Source organism: Anguilla rostrata, chromosome 4 (genome assembly GCF_018555375.3).
Source record: "Anguilla rostrata isolate EN2019 chromosome 4, ASM1855537v3, whole genome shotgun sequence".
In the NCBI taxonomy this organism is placed as follows: Eukaryota; Metazoa; Chordata; class Actinopteri; order Anguilliformes; family Anguillidae; genus Anguilla; species Anguilla rostrata.
In genome coordinates this window covers 56,887,117-56,904,754 of record NC_057936.1, presented here as the reverse complement: position 1 = coordinate 56,904,754, position 17,638 = coordinate 56,887,117, and the positions used below count along the sequence as shown (strand labels likewise).

The 17,638-nt window shown below is 37.4% G+C and overlaps 1 protein-coding gene across 3 annotated transcripts in view; it reads left to right on the top strand.

The window, feature by feature from the left end:
- Positions 1 to 11,823: 11,823 nt before the first annotated feature.
- negr1 (neuronal growth regulator 1) overlaps positions 11,824 to 17,638 on the top strand; it is a 198,308-nt gene continuing 192,493 nt past the window's right edge. For 2 of the 3 annotated variants that reach the window (XM_064333388.1, XM_064333390.1), the window contains exon 1: positions 11,824 to 12,306. In XM_064333388.1, coding sequence (XP_064189458.1) covers positions 12,131 to 12,306 — 176 coding nt within the window. In that variant the 5' untranslated portion in view covers positions 11,824 to 12,130. The remainder of the gene's footprint in view (positions 12,307 to 17,638) is intronic. The other variant, XM_064333389.1, reaches the window with a different exon arrangement.

Below are 17,638 nucleotides of genomic sequence, written 5' to 3'. Positions count from 1 at the left end.
TCTTGAAAGGAAGGTAGAAGCTAGGACTGGACAGCATGTTATAACAAGCTCAATTTACAAAATGTAATATGTGAACACTATTTGAGAGAACTTTACCTCAGTCTACCATGGTCAATAATCTGCTTGTGGAGGAGGAAAGGTCATGGCCAGTAATAAAATAAACAAAACAAATGTCCTAATGCAATTTTTAACTGGACTTTTTTTCTTTTTTTATGGGGGTGGGGGGGGGGGGGGTCTATATTTCGACCAGTATATAGTACCCCATCTGAAGATCTCCTAGCTGCCACCCTTATATATCCCTAAATCATTAGTTTCATCCATAAATTGATACCTACATATAGGTTTTTGCAGGTACAATTTCTGTCATTCTGACATGCTTTTTTAAAATTTATTTTTCTATCGGTGAGGCTGGTACAGAATGTTTTTGTATGCATTTTCAAAAGTGAAAATGTATATAATTTATTTAAAAAGGTGGTTCTGCAAACATAATCTTTGAGTTAACTGTACAGATAAAGCCACCCCTGCACATTATTCAAAGAGCCCGTATTCTCTCCTATTGAAACAAATTACCCCATTTAGACTCACAATTGAAAAGAGAATGGTTTTCAGTGAAACAGGAGTATATGTGTGAAAGTAATAAAACGCTTCCTTGTCTATTGTGACTCTTTTCAGGGCAGTTGGACTTCTCTTGAGTCTTACTGCTATGTTTTCAAAAAGCATAATAGAACTGACAAGAGTGTTTTCTTTGGCAGACATTTCAACATCTGTTATCTGTTTATAATCCAGGGAAACTGATTAAAATAGAAAAGAAAGACATTCACTGTCGTGATCGCATGCTGTAGGTAGTGGTGGTAATATCTTGGATTGGTACAGACAGGCATGCTTTTGTTAACCATTCTGACAGCGAAGCCGCCTATTACTTTCCAGGTCACTAGGTTTTATGCACAAATGCGCAAATCGTCTCCCAGGCTGTGTGTTTAGGTGCAGTATGAAAGTTGCTAATGGCCTCTCGCTAATCAAGGTTTTAAAACAACTTCAAGTAATAATACATTTATTATTTTATACAATAATTATAATATATGAGGAAGCTTGTGAATATGGATGTAAATAGAACACTCATCCAATGGGTAAATAACTAACTCACTGGCAGGGAACAGCATGTCTGTGTTAACTCAGGACAGTTCTCTATTAACATCAACAGGGGGGTACGGCAAGCATGTGTCCTTTCACCCTTAATGTTTAACAAATGACTGCGTCAGCCACTATCCCAACAGCTCACTGATTACAGTTCAGGAGGATGTCATAGTTGGCCCTATAACCCACAATAAAATAGGTTATAGAGACAAGATAAGTTATTTCACGATTGGTACACAGAAAATGATCTGATTTGTACCATGACAAAAAAGGAAAGAAAATATAGCTGCATGGGCAGCAATGCCAAATTCAGAGTTCAACTGCAATGCCAAAAATGGTGAATAATATGGGTGGACCTTATTGGTCCTACTGGAAAATTCTTCACCAAAAATTATGGTTTAAATGGAGTTACATTCAAATTTTAGACCATATTATATGGCAGTAGTTCCCAACTTGGGTCTCGGGACCCTTTCAAAATATTACTTTAACTTTTCAACCAAGATCCTACTTTTTCTACACAAAACTAAGTACATCCATTGACAACCTGAGTTTGCTGTCATTCGGACTTACGGTTCTCGAGAGTTTTTTTTTTTTTTTTTCCAAATGCAATGTGATGGTGTGCATTTTAATAATGAGGTAACTAAATTCATGAGATTAGATCAGGAGAGATAAATCTGCACTCAAAACATTCTTAACACAATTACGGGGAGTTTTTCCTCTCTTAGAAGAAAAAACCCACTCTAGATTTGGTTAAAGAGTTACTCAAGGACAAGTGTTTCAGTAAGGAAAGGTAGAGCAAAATGCTGGCACTTTTAACACCATTCAATGAACTCATTAACACCCCTTCAATCCACTGTACTCAAAATATTGTATTAATGCACTAAATGAATGATTTTTTTTCCTGTGACAGTGAATGCCATCCACATTGATGCTGTGGTGGAGTGAAAATAAGTGTGCACCATTGATAGCAAATTGACATGGAAGGCTAACATCAATGCAGAAGAACCAAAAGTGCAACAACTTCTTTATTTTAAAATATATTTAAGTACATTTTTTGTGTGCAATCTATATTTCATGTTCAATCCATCTATTGTATTGCACACAAGTTAGTCTAGAAAAGGAGGATTCCCCAGCCCTCTCTGAACTCACAAAAATGTGCCAGATGCTCATACCACTGTTTATCCCCTTTCCACACTGGAGAGTGTCTTGCTCCTGGGCCAACAACTGCATTTTATGTGATACTGGAAATGGAAAAACATTAAAATACTTATGAAGAAAATTAAGCAGTTGGAGGGCACAGAGTGCCCTTGAGGATCTGTTTGGCCTGAAGCTTTTTTTTTAACACATCCCTTTTGAATACAAATAAGAAATAAAATGTAGAATACCAGCCTTTTTAACATTTATCAGCACTAACTTTATTTATTTCTGTTTTCTATTTGAAATTTTATGCAAAAAATCCTTCATACATAATTCTGTATTACATTTCCAGTCACAATCTAGACAGAAAATGATGTACACTTTAACAATATAAATGTAAAAAATATTTTAAATATATGTAAAAGTAATGCAAAACAACACATTTCACTTTAACATTTCCACACAAAAACTGTCTGCCCACTATACATGTTATTAAATATCAACTGCCTTGCTCCATGGGCTCCTTGTAAATGTCACACAACCCTAGAATGCACAGAAATACTTTCAATATTTTCAACATGGCCTAATTTTCAGTTGGATGAAAATCGCAAACACACACACACACACACAGTACCACATTTTGCTCCCAGAACAGCCTGAATAATTTGCGGCATGGACTCAACAAGGTGAAGGAAAGATTTTGATCCATGCTGATTCGATAGCATCACACAGGGATGTACATAAATGCTTAGGTATGCTGTTTCAAATGATGCACAGTTGGTATTAAGGAGCCGAATGTGTGCCAAGAAAACATTCCCCACACCATTACACCACCAGCAGCAGGCTGCACCATTGACACCAGACAGGAAAGATTCATGCTGCTTATACCAAATTCTGTTCCTACCATCTCAGCAGAAATAAAAATTCCTTAGACCAGGCAACATTTACCAGTCTTCAATCGCCCAGCTTTAGAGATCACATGCCCACTGAAACCTCATCTTCCTGATCTTAGTTCACTGGTGGGGAACACGGTGTGCTCTTCCGCTGTAGCACGTGCTTCAAGGTTCAAAGTGCTGTGTGTCCAGAGATGCCCTTCTGCACACTAGTGCTAAAAACACTTTGTCATTTGACCATTTGTGCCCTTTCTGTTAGGGCCTGTATCACACAGAGTAATTCAACTTGCATGCATGCGTTACATATTTAGTTGCAGTCACATTATTGGCTATTTGAAAGAGAAGGCTATTTACATTAATGAGCATGTGTACCTGGCCACTGTGTGTGTGTGTGTTGTGCGTGTGCATGTATGTGTGCATGTGCTTGTGTGTGCATGCATGCGTGCATGTGTGCCTGTGCATGTGCTGTGGTTCCAGCTTAGTTACAATGCCATTCCTTTTTCTGTTTCCAATCAGCGAGAAACATTTCACCTTTCTGAATATGAACATGAGTAAGCAATCTGATGACCCTGGTGAGCAGTGCCTCTAGAAGTCCTACCTGATTGAATGGAACAAAATGGAGATTACAAGATTATTCACTGAAGAACAATATTTCCATTCAAATGAGGGATACAAGCCGTGGGACCTACAATAGCTTGGATACATGATGTTAAGTGATTCTTGTTATTTGAGTCTGGGTATGTTTTTTTTCCGTATAGCTTTCACACCTTTATAGCTTGAGGATCATTTTGAACCCTGGTGTTTCATATCCACATGCAGTTTGACACAAGTTCTTTCTCTGCTTATGCAGGACTAAATGTATAAGCTAAGGGTAATAAGGCTGGGGCCATACCTACAGAAACAATACAAATGGCAGGGAAATGGTGGAAACAGCTTGGGGAGCAAGCAGGTAGCAGTTATCACAGCAGAAATCGGAGAATGTTTCTTTCATTATAATTTGATCTCGAAGGGGAAGATTTATCAAGGATTTGCAGGGCTGCAGGAGCTCTTATGTTTTGTAGAATAGGCCTGTAGAATTACACCATTCAGTACATTACCTTGAGATCAGTGTTTGTTTGTGTTGGTCAGCTCTCCAATATAAAACAACAATTTTTGAACCTCAATGCCAATGCCATTTCAAAACAAATGGCATTTCACAGGTGAACTGCAGCTGTAATGGGCTTGTCAGACGCTGATTTTGGTATAGCTAAGTTGTGCCTATGGTTGTGTGGGTGAGGGGACTCTAAGGGGTTTGGGGACATGGCCTCCTATGATATGTTTTTTAGTTAATGCTAGCCAACTAATTTCAGTTTATTTAATATAATAATATGAATGAATAAAAAAACTAGAATGTGAATAAACTTGATTGTGGCCGCTACTGTACAAGTTGTGTTGCAACATATACGGTATGTAACTGCAATATTATGGGGGTATGATTGTCTCAGAAATAAATAAATAAATGTAACTGATCTACAAATAAATGCAGCAGATCCACAAACAAAAGCAGCAAAGAAATCACAATTAAGCTTATTTTTCACAGTCTAGCCAAGCCAATCAGATTTTAAGATATTTTAAGACATCCTTTTGTTAATTCCCACATTATTCCAACCAATCACAGCACGCATACAGTTCAGGATTGTGCTGTGGAGCGACAAGAGAACCGCTCACCTGCTGCAGTCTAACAGCTATCTCTTTGATCAACAAACGAAGCCTTCAAACCTGTAATCACAAGTTCCACACACAAACAAAAAAAATTGGCATCTGGGCTTACTTTAACAGGTCATTTAACAAGGAAATATACAAAATTACAGTAGATAATGCTAATAAATAGTTTCAAAGCTGCACTTGCACTTCAGCAATGTTTAGCTCTGTCCTCCACAGATTTGTAAGCAAATAGTGCAAATTGTCAGTTCTTATTAAAGAGTATTTTAATAAATTACACTACTTTACTATTTGATCTGATACTTGTTTTAGGATGATGTGTTGAATTTCATCCAGTAACTTCCATTGAAGTTTACATGCATGATAATACTAAGTATTAATTAAACCTCCCAGTTTAAAGATTAAGTGAATTAATCACAACTACATTTTAAATGAAATGTTTGTGTTTGCTAAAAGTCTTAACAGACAGGAAATTAAATTGATCAGCCCTAACTCTACCATCAGCCTACTGTCCATCAAGGTGTATTAGCGCAAAGCATCTGGAGTTATGAGTTGAAAATTCATTAATATCCTTTAGAGACTGTAGCAATATATTATCTGCACTCTATAATATACACACATGATCTATCAACTACTTACACTATACTTACAAATACTTTTTCATAGCAAAATAAGGAAATCGGGAAGGGGGCAAACTTTTTCACAGCACTGTATATGCTGCTTCACTTCCATGCACCAAAGAGGTAGTTTTCTGTATCATTGCATGGTTCTAAATATTACCTAGTGTTTCCATAAATGATGTAAGCTAATTCAAGCCCAAAGGGTTCAGCTGTTCCTTGATGAGTCTGAGGTGGAAAATTCAAAAATTAAGAAAAAGCCCCAAACACCTGACCAACAGATCAGAAACACCCTTCAGGAGGCAGGCGTAAATGTTTCAGTGACTAATGTTCGCAGAGGACTTTATGAACAGAACTACAGAGCCTACACTGCAAGATGCAAACCACTAGTTAGCCACGAAAACAGGTGCCTCTGGAGTTCTGGAAAGGTTTGGGGAAGGCCCTGTCCTGTTTCAGCATGACAATGCCCCCGGGCACACAATTAAGTCCATATAGAAATGGATTTGTCAAGAATGGTGTGGAAGAACTTGACTGGCCTGCGCAGAGCCCTGACCTCCACCCTATCCAACAACTTTGGAATCAATTGGAAAGCCAACTGCAAGCCAGGCCTAATCGCCCAATCGGTGCCCAACCTCACTAATGCTCTTTTGGCTGAATGGAAGCAAATTCATGCAGCAGTGTGCCAACATCTAGTATAAAGCCTTCCCAGAAGTATAGAGGTTGTTATAGCAGCAAAGGGTGAACCAGCTTCATATTAATGCCCACGATTTTGGATGAGATGTTGGATGGCAGGTGTCCACATACTTTTGGCCATGTAGTGTATATTTCTATCTATTCCAGAAAGAGCAGAGTGACAAAACGTAAAAACACTGTATCCAACGGCGATTAATTCTTGTCTTTTTTTTTTCATTCAGTCTATACTAAAGGACGATAACGGAGACACCAGCTGAATGCTTCATTCATTCATCATGTTTTCTGCCTTATCTTTTCCTGCAATTCCTTTAAAAAGTTTAAATTAACTGCAGTCATTTTGTGTGTGCTGGGTTCACTCCAAATGGCCAACAAACATTACACAAAAGTGAATGTTTAATTAAATGTAAGCACCTCTGTCTGTGTTATGGATAGGATGTTTTAACTCTAAACTAAATAAGTGCATATCTGCAGTGCAGGGAAATTAGTTTCTACATTTTTTTGTCCAACCATTCATTGTAAGTTCATTGAAGCCCATGCTATTGAATGTAGCATATTTCCTTGAATATGACAATGAAATGTAAATACAGCTTTTGGACAAACACAGATTTTGGACTCTTATCACACCAAATCCAATTTAATGATTGGAAAGTTGGAAGTAAACCACATATAAGTTGTATGAATAAAATGACTGAAATCACCGCATTGCTGCATTTTTTGTTGTAAAAAATCAGCAATCACAATTGTGAAAGATTCCAAGTGTAAAATGTTTCTGCTTCTGGGGAAAAAAATAGGCAAGACAGAATTTTGAGAATGTCCTGAATAGATAAAAAACGATTATGAGATTTTCAAGATCACAGAATGAATACAAGTAGTGTAACTCTATTTTGCACATACAAATAACATGTTTTACCTTAACCATTGTTCAGATCACTTAAATAAAGTCATAACTTTGTGGCAACACACAGCAGACACATGACAAATGGTAATATTTGAAGGGTACATGCATACCATCAATACTAAAGTACTCTACATGTCCAGACACCTGTTTGTCCAAAATCTCACTCCAAAATCATGGGCATTAATATGGACTTGGTCCCCCATTCACTGCTACAACAGCCTCCATTGTTCTCGGAAGGCTTTATACTAGATGTTAAATGTCCCAAAATAGCAAAATTAATCTAGATCTGACACAGGCCAGGTATACTTCTGCATCTGGTGCAGATCTGCAAAATGAACCCAATGTAGCCCCTGAATTTTGTTTCTGTGAAATGCTGTATTTGCTTTACGCCAGACATAATGGGATCCATGTCATCCAAAACGGTCCACGGTGGACTCATCTGTCCATAAAACATTGTCCCAGAAGGCTTGGGGATCATCCAGGTGCTTTTTTGTTGAAAATATGAGACAAGCGAAGATGTTTCTTTTGGATAGCTGTGGTTTTGGATAGTAGTGTGCCCCCCCCCACTAGAACTATAAAACAGGGTAACTGAACTGAACTGGCAGGCAATCAATTGCCAATTATAATAGTACATATCACATTATATGTGACACATCCATTCATACTTGGGCATAATTGATTCTGTTGCATCATTTATTCTTTTCTACTAAAACTACATTTATATCAATATATGCTATTTTTAAGTTTAAAGTCATCCACAATCAGATACCGAAAATGAGTACAATTTAGTGTGTACATTTCACTGGTAACCAAAACATATTGTGAAATTGAAACACTTTTATGTTTAACCCAGGGCAGCCGATGCTATAGGCCTCTACATGCATTTCTGTAATTATGAATGTAGAACTGCAACAGATTATACAGGAGTACAACTAAATGTTGCACTTTAAGCAGCTGATATTAATTTTGGCACCACACTGCATACTGTAAATCGGCACTGTCAAATGGAAGTCATGATCTGTGAAAAAGTGTGGTGTCATCATCTGTTCAGTGGCTTTGAAATTATTTCACACCCCGACTGTGCCCCCAGAAAAGCTCAGTAATGCAAATTAAACGGAGTAACATGACCAGCTGGCAGAGCTACTGTGGTGTGCTCCACAATCAGTAAGCTACCTATTTGAAAAAAGGTATTATGGAACTTAGACAATCTTTTATCATAATCAGCTGGAAAACATTGGGCTAAGAGGAGACTGATATTTTTCTAAATACCTTAGAAATACAATTCAATACAAAAACTTGTAACACGAACTTGTAAATAACTATATAAAATAGCTTTGTAGTTACCTTAAATAATGTCCTGGATGGAATAGAGAAGCAGTATTTCAGTTTTTCTCAGATGGGCATATATATGGATAATAATTAATGCACGAGCAGATGCATGAGCATGATAATAATTAGATGCATGAGCAGTTAGTGTTCTCCACCACTGATGGCATTGTCTATAATGCAGTTTGCCTATAGGGATACTTACATTACATTCACTTTGCAGACACTTATCCAGAGTAACATACAGTAGCTTTGGTTGCAAATAGCCAGTTGAAGAGAAAAAGTTTAAATATACGACTATTCTTAAGTACATATAGCAATCAAACACAAACACTTTTTATAGAAATTAATCAGTCCTGTGTTCCTCTTAAAACAATCTATTTTACTAATGATTCAAAGAGAATGTGCGATTGAATCCTCAGCTCCAAATATAAAATTTAATGAATTAATTGATGTATTTTGTTTTATTCAAATGTTTGTTCTGGTAAGGATTATGAGAACATTGTTTCATCTTATTTGTAATTTCTGCTGGTAAGAGCTTATAAAGTGTGTCCTATTGCTTATATCCCAGTAAAGATAACATCTGCAAGGAAACAAAAAATAACTTATATAAAATAAGCCTTAAATGGTACAAAAATATATTTCTCTAAATGGCATGTCCTCTTGTCTACAAAGAGAGCAGAAAAATATGCCTCATTAAAGTGCTTCTAGACGTTTTCTGTTATGTATTCATTAATTTACAGAATAGCTAGTGGGTTTAGAGATGAATAAAGTTCTATTTTTTATATGTAATCTTTTCCTTTCATTTTAAACAGCCATGGCACTGGTTAATTCACAAATTACAATGAACTTACATATGTCCACAATTCATATCTAGGTGATCCAATAAACCTTTTTTACAAATATAGTTTCACTGCAGTTAATGCATAAACATATGTTTACATGGAATGTGGGACCACATGTTATCTGTTAAGAGTTGAATTAAAACTGTTAGAGTTGAATTAACACTTCAAATTTTACTGTGTAATGTTTTGAAGGTGCAATTATAGAAGCAATCAGAAAAAATATTACGTATAGCTTTCTAACCTGCAGTGTTGCACCTCTTGAAGTAACCTGCATCTTGTAATGACTTCAAGAAAGGCCTTTCAGGTTTTCTTGTTCATGATTTTCCAGTGATGTAGATGAAACACCTTCATCTGTCAAGGCTCAGCACTGAGCCCAAAGTGTCTTCTTTGGAGCACTCAGTTGTCAGTAATCAGAATACACTCAGGGCTGACATTTTCTAATATTTCAGTGGGGGGAGGTAAGTTTGCTTGGTGCCATTGAAGTTAATGCTGAATATGTATAAATTCCAATCTCTGAAGGCTTGAATTCATTTCCCTTGATTCTTGCTTTTGTTTTAGATTTTTCTCTTTACTCTTTTACTGCATTATTCAACCATGAAGCATTTTAATGATCTTATGAGTTCTCATGAGTGGAAACACTGTGTGTGTGTGCGCGCACACTTGTGTGTGTGTGTGTGTGTGTGGGTGTCCACTGCAGTTTTAATGTTATTTCAGTTGTTTTGTTATTTGGCCAGTTCAGCTTCCTGCACCATAACAATATATATATATATATATATATATATATATATATATATATATATATATATATATATATATATATATATATACACATTGGTACAGACATATTCTGTTAAATCATTGACAAGCCTTTTCACAGGATCTATTTGCATTGTTTGTGTCATTACATAACTTTAGTTATCACAATCTAATTTCATTCCATTTATTGTTCTCATCTTTGGGAAAAGTATGCCATCGCCAGGGTTACCACTGTGCCGACTCATGTGCTAAGCATGTTTATGTAATACAATGGGCCCCAAGGAAAAAGCTGTGACCTCATGCCGCACAAAGTTGCAGAGTACACACTTTTGTGAAGCTCTGTTGTGTATATGTTATATTGTGGTGGAAAGGCACTAGGCTGATAAGCAGCACAAATACAGGTACATTTAAATGCCCTAAAGCTATGAAGATAGGATTTCAAAATTATTTTGTCAGATTTAGAATGCTTTCAAAACACTGTAGATGAGATTTGGAGTTGTACTGCATAAGCAGGGGGTGAAATGGGGGGAGGGAGGGATGTTGGGTCTGTCCCCCTAATTGAGACTTGAACACTTACTTACTAAAGGAAATAAAAACAAAACTTTAAAGGGGTTGTAAAATATTTACATAGACACTAAGTAATTATAAGAGTAAATATAATAGTAAATATCCAAATGCGTTTCCCTATACCTGTATAAAGCAAAATGATACTACAGTTTTGAACACCCCTATGGTGGGACATACCATTTATTCACCATTGAGATTGCATGCGCAGGCCAGACTCACTCATGACATGAGCACATTAATTGTTAAGAGAGAGCGAAGCATAAGGTATATACATAAATGCAAACTGACTAAAAGCTTTTTGGCTTAAAACAGGTCAGCCACCATACCACTGGATTTTGTACACCTTGGTTAAAAAAGTGGTTTGAAATACCATTTCTAGTGTATCAGTACCTATGCAGTCAGTACGCATTTTTCTTCACACCATGGGTGTGAGCGTATATCACACACATTACGCCACTTTAAACTCCAATGTATTTGCTGGATTCAGACTTTGCCACTGCTAACACTTTGTCAAGCTGTGTAAGCAGCTAATGTAGTTCTGAAACATTCATAAGTGTGTATGATGTCAGAGACTCCTGAATGAAGGAGTAATCTCATGCTCACACATTCAGCCCATATAATGTCCCATATCAATGAAATTAGCGGTATTGGGAATTCCTTATCTATAAGTGGACATTCGATGGCTTTTTAAATGTAGGCCTAATCACGGGTAGTAGCCTACTACTCATTTTCAGTTGTTAGACATAATTATTTTTTCAAGCAGGAAAATTTGCAAATATTTCATATATTACATTAAATACAGAGCCAATCGATAGCGACCAAAATTCTATCTAAAATTTTGAATTCAGAAGTAGGTAGTTTATGTATTTTTAAAGTGATCTGAGCCACACTCATTACACCCACCATCACTTTATAACTTTCTTCTGAGAGCTGAATTTGTGTATAATAATTTGCTATTAAATAGCCTAGTGTATACCAAGCATAACACTGACACTCAAGTCATCCATGCTCTCGTTACCATTAATCAGTTCAAACTCTGTTTTAGTTTAGATGGATAAGGTCTAATAATCCATTTTGGTTTTGAAATCAGTTCTCTTTTTTTGTGAGCAGTTATGAGCTTACACCTGTCCGGCACAAATAGAGTTAATATTTGTCATTATCTCAGCCATGTTGCCTGGTCCGTAGCTCTGGGTTAGGATCACTCTTTAATCGATATTTTTAATTGCTCTTGTGTTGTATTGTTGTATCAATGCCTACCAGCTTCAACGGCTCCAACACCAGCTACTGGGAACAGGTTGCCTGGGAAACGGCCGCATGGCAACAGGATCAGAGCCTGGGGGTTGTCTGCTGCTCGGTCTGCTCTCATTTTACATCACATTTCCTCACTAGATGGTGTGCAAGCCACTGGAGAGTAGAGTTCTTCATACAGTGCCGTTCTGACAAAACAAACCTGGAAAACTCTCTGGAACGCCATTTATTGAGGTATTCAGGGAGGCAAGAGCTGGAATAAGAGCTTCGCTGAAGGTGTTTGTTGTCGACAGCGAGGGAAGTATTGTAGCTGTGATGGACACAATGATTGCGGTGCAGGATGCGTCTGTCTCCGGTCAGTGGTTTACCGCTATAATTCTCAGTCTCTTCTGCTTTCTGCCGTCCTGTTTGCCTGCTGGACAAACTGTGGACTATCCCTGGCTGGGAATGGAAAATGTGGTAAGCAGACAAGGGGACACCGCTCTTCTCAGGTAGGAAAAACAAACCAAACTACATAGCTAACTAGTTAACGTTAACGTCGTCTTCGTTCTGACGCGAAAAAGTAGCCGATACATCACATACGCAAGTATGCCTATTCAAAAGATGTTGTTTGAAGCGCTGGTCCAAGGCTAACATATGAAAGAGATTATGTATGATAACGGTATTCTCGTCAAAACATGTTACGTTTTAATATCTTCCCCCACTCTCTCTATGCTAGCTACTCTTAACTGGGTCATCTTCTGAACGCACAAATAAGCGGTCCAGTCCAACGCTTCATTCTGACAGCCAGCTGAATACTTTCGCTGTACTTTAGGCTTCTCTACCCCACTGTATCTCGGTTTTAAAAGCTGCGTATGCAAGTTGTGTAATGTATTGAAATTGAGAGGCTTTTCAAAGACGAAATATCGCTTTAGGTGTCAGCCTTCTCTCAAACGAGTAGGTATGCAAAACGTATACTGAAGTAGTGCATCTGTTTTAGTGGCAGTTTTGTTTTCTTCTGATGGCTACGTTCGTCATCGATATAGAAATTTCCGGGGTTTTGAGGTGGTAAGATATATAGGCCTGCAGTTTAGCTAGTTACAGATTTAATTGTAGTCTACAAGGTAGATTTCTGGTCTCCAAGCGAAGAGCATATTTGGTAAATGGCGAATAAAGTTGTCTTCTAAGAAGTTGGCGTATTTCAATTTTGTTCGGGCAATTGATAGTAAAAAATAGACATCATGAAGAAACGTTCTATTCTGTTTTTTTCGTGTCTTTGCAAGTTATATACTTTTGCGTGATATTTCGGTGTTTAAATATTGATTTAAAGCTCACGAGGATAAACAGTGCATGCAAAAAAGGAAGGTTTTTCTCCTTACTCTTGGCGGGGGCACGGTCAGATTGTAGACTCTTAAAATAGACTGCTAGAACTAGTGCTTTTTTCAGTAGAAATTGGGATTTTAAGGACCTCTTCATTCGGTTTAATCATATTTATATGGGTATATATTCAATGGCCAGATGTATTTTATTTTACTGAACTGTCAGCCTCCAAACATTCAATTTTATTTATAAATTTATAGGAACAGCAATTGCATCTAGGTATGTATCAATGATGTACTGTATATCATGAAAAAAAAAACAACAAAAAACGAATCGTCACAACAGGAAATGGCTTGTTAATTGTGTTAACGTGAAATATATTGCGATGCTGAAAGGATCTGTGAAAAGAAAACTAAAAACAGTTTTAAGACATTCACATATACATAGGGTGGTTCTACAGTAATTGGCAGAGAGGAAATGGTGAGTACTGGGGTTGATCATTTGAATATATAGCGACTATGTAGTGTGGTTAAGTGAGGGGGCTTTAAAAAGGGCTGCATTTCCTCGGGTTCTCATTTTCATCCTGCTGGTTGCAGTGATGAGTTCTGTTTTATTGTGTCATTGATAGTTTATGGGGCTCCTCGAAATTACCTTAGCAACAGTGATGAGGAACATATTTGCCATATTGCTTGTATGCCTGAAGGCGGTTGTGTCACACACCCTTATGTTTCATATGATGCCTCGAAAGTTCCTTGGTATCAGCCTTGGTCGTGTTGTATCAGTGTTGCAGATAGTTTTGTCATTGGCAGTTCCTTGGGTTTAAGCCTGACCTGAGACCTATGATATAGCTAAAGCATCTTGATATGCAAATACACTTAGAAGGGACACCACCCCATGTTATGTTCAGTGTACTGTTATGGTCACAGTTTCAATCCAGTCCTTTAGTATGGGCATAAAGCCTTAGGGGCATCATTTTAGCTTGTTAGTTTGTTATTATAAGTAATTACTGGACTTCCAGACTTGTTTTGATCAGACTTCTCGCTTGAATGGACATTTTCTTTTGTGGTGTCATTCAATTAAGCATTGAAGTTGTATTCCCAGTTCTCTACTGGAAATCTATTTGCTGCTGTAGTTCGCACAACATTGCATCAGATGACAATCTTTGTTTCCAACTGCGTGGCTGAAGAAGGTTAATCTTACATATTTCAATTTATTAATTTATTTATTATTTAGGGGAAGAAAATCAATCACAGTGAAACCAGCTCTTTAGTACCTCTGTGCCTTGTGCAGGGCACACAGTTGTCAAAATGTTGGTTTCTCTGGAGTGCACTGCAATTTTATAAATAAAGATTGATAAATGGAGTGCAGCATTTACCATGAAATGAATGTCATTTCTCATTTTCCCTGGCATTTCCTTCGGCAGTGCTTTTGAGGTTAAAGTTATACAGTTTAAAGCCTTGAGAAGATGATTTGTAGACTATAACCAAAATATGTGCCACCTTGGTCCTGGTACAAAACCTTTGTCTTTCAAATCTGTCATTGTTTCAAAATAAAAGCCAAAAAATAAAGTTGACGGCAAACAACAATATAATGTATTTGCCAGTGTGTGAAGATGAAACATAAACCTCCAATTTTGATGACTCCAGAGGTCTGCAATTATTCACACCTGCCATGTCGATTACGAAGATCCTGATATGAACAGCCACCCTGCCCTGTGTTAATTTTTTTTTCACACTTTTCTCCAAGTCTGTGATGTGCCATTGCTGTGGATTTGTTATCTCCAATCCAGCAGATTTATGCTCTGCAACAGGTCAGAATCAATTAGATGGCTAATGGAAGGCAAAAGGAATTGTTAACATCTGCATCATCTTCATTATAATCTTGTTTAATGATCTAAAAGCTTTTTCTTTTTTAATGGGGTCATTTTATTGCTAAAAACAAATTACTTTCAAGTTGAAGGAGGGTGATGCTTACATATGTACAACAGAGTATTTAATGATAATTCTCGTTTATGTGTGGTATGCATACAGAGGGTGACTGAATAATGAATAATGCTATAGTGGTAATAAATTGTTACATAACCTATGACACCCCATGCTACATAACTTATAGAAAAATCACCTTGATTAGGTTTACCAGGTGACAGGAAGATCTGGTTGGATGCCATGAAGAACCACTCCCAAATCATCATTCAATGTCCTCATTCAACTGGAAAATGAAATCTTAATGTGAATTAGTTAAGCATTACAAATTTTCACAGTTAAGCAAGAAAGTAAGTTTTACATTTTTAATGAATTAATTAGGCCTATGTAAACTACAATAATAATAATAATAATAATACGAATAATAATAATGTTCTTAAGTGCATGCTGCTAAATGGCACAGCTTTCAAAATTCAAACAATTCAGTCAATTCGTTAATGGGGTGATACTGCACAAAATGTGTCCTTAATTGACCTCAGAATGTAATGAAACACTGTATACTTTCTCCATGTATTTACATTTCATCATATCATTTATATCCATGTTATTATTCTGGGTAATGGAACTTTCAGTGCTTGGGCTAACTAGAATGAATGATTAAGTAAATGCTCACATGAGCTATAGGCTTTTTAAACTGAACAGGAATAGTGTATACATTGCAGGGTACATAACATTGATTTCCTTTTTATTGTTAAAATTCTTTCTATTAACATTATTTTATCTGCTTGGTGGCTCATCCGGTTAAGGCATCATGATTTTGGCCATGTGACTGCTAGCTGTGGCCAGTAGCTCCATATGGTGATGTGCAGTTGGCAGTTGCATCACTTAGGGCAGTGTTTCTTTTTTTTTTTTAGATGTTTCCCTGCTTCAACACACCCATCAAGCTCTGCAGAAGCCTGATAACGACCCATTCATTTGAATCAGGTGTGTTGGAGCAGGGAGACATCTAAAACATGCAGGGCAGTGGGTCCCCAGGACCAGGTTTGAGAAACACTGACTTAGGGTATGGGTGGATTCAGTCAGTTCAGGATTCAGGGTCATCGCCATCTAGTGACTAGTAACCCCTGCTGGTTGATCGGGTACCCGTGGACGCAAGCTGCATATGAAAGGTCTTCCTCCGACTCCACTCTGGGCAGCTAGTTTGCGGTGTGAAAAGAAGCAGCTGGTGACACCACATGTTTCAGAGGATAACCGTAGTTGTCTATACTCTTCTGAATTGAAAGTGGGGTTTGCAGCATGAATGTGGCTAGATTCGCAGGGAATTGGCCATTCAAAGTTGGGGTTGAATTTGGAGATGCTCAGCCCCGTTTGAAAGCCAAATTTTTAGAAATAAAAGAAAAAAGAAAACATTATTTGGAATAAGATATTAACAACTGGCTTACACATTTTAGTGGGCCAATATAAATAATTGTTTAGCTTGAACAGGTTATTCAAAGAAATGCATTTTTGGCTCTCCACTGTGCATTCTGTTATGCAGCACTATGTTCATGAAGGAGTAGTGCCTGTTGGTGGAAGCAAATGTTTGTGAAGTATACGTTGACTGTCTACAAATCATGATATCCAGCTCCCCTCGTAATAGCTGTCAATCATCATCAATATATGATCATCATATCGCCCAGCCCTTGTTCAAATTGTGCACTTTGACTTGACTTTGACCACAAGGAAATAGACTGTCACCTTATTTTTTTTCTGTTACTTTGTGATGATCATACAGACACAGGGAATTGTGTTTAGACAATCCTGGTTTAGACAGAGAGTAGACAAATCAGTTTAAAGGCTTGAAAGCCCAATTGTTGTGTCTGTTACAAAATGTACATTGCTTTAAGCTATGAAAACACTTTTGAATTGTTATTTTGTTTCACTACAGGCTTTGAAGAACCTGTGCTTTCCCTCAATTAAAATGATTCATACCTGTAGTTTTCTGAAAAGGTCACAAATTGCAGGCTAGGGAGTTTGTGTTAACAGTGCACAGTAGCTAGATTCCTTTCGGCTCTGTTCATCAGCTGTGTGCTTTGTCTGCGTATTGTGATGTTGTAGACAGTAGGCTATACATCTCTCTGGAATGCCCATGAGAGACCCAGTTTTTTTTAGCTCCCCTGATTAGTGACACTACATAATGTACTATGGTTCATTGATCATGGCGTGAGATCCTATTAACTAGCAAGCCTCACAAACATTATCCTTTGAACAAGCTTTTGCAGGGTAATATGATTTTAGATTTATTGAATCTTGAAAACCGATGGATCAAACTTTCTAGCTAGCAAACTCATGAAGTCGGTTTCCAGAGCCGAGCAAATATACACAAGCCTAAGAGCACCATGCGCAATGGCAAGCGTTGGTTGGCGTGTCGTGAAGCCGAATCTTGGTTTGGCGGAATGCATCGTGCCAACTGTACTGGACCAAATAGTGGTGAAGTTTGGCGGATGAGTTATAATGGTCTGGACTGTTTTTCATGGTTTAGGCTCATGGTTAACATAACATGACAATATGTAGCATAACATAACATAACATAACATAACATTACATAATTACTGTATGAGAA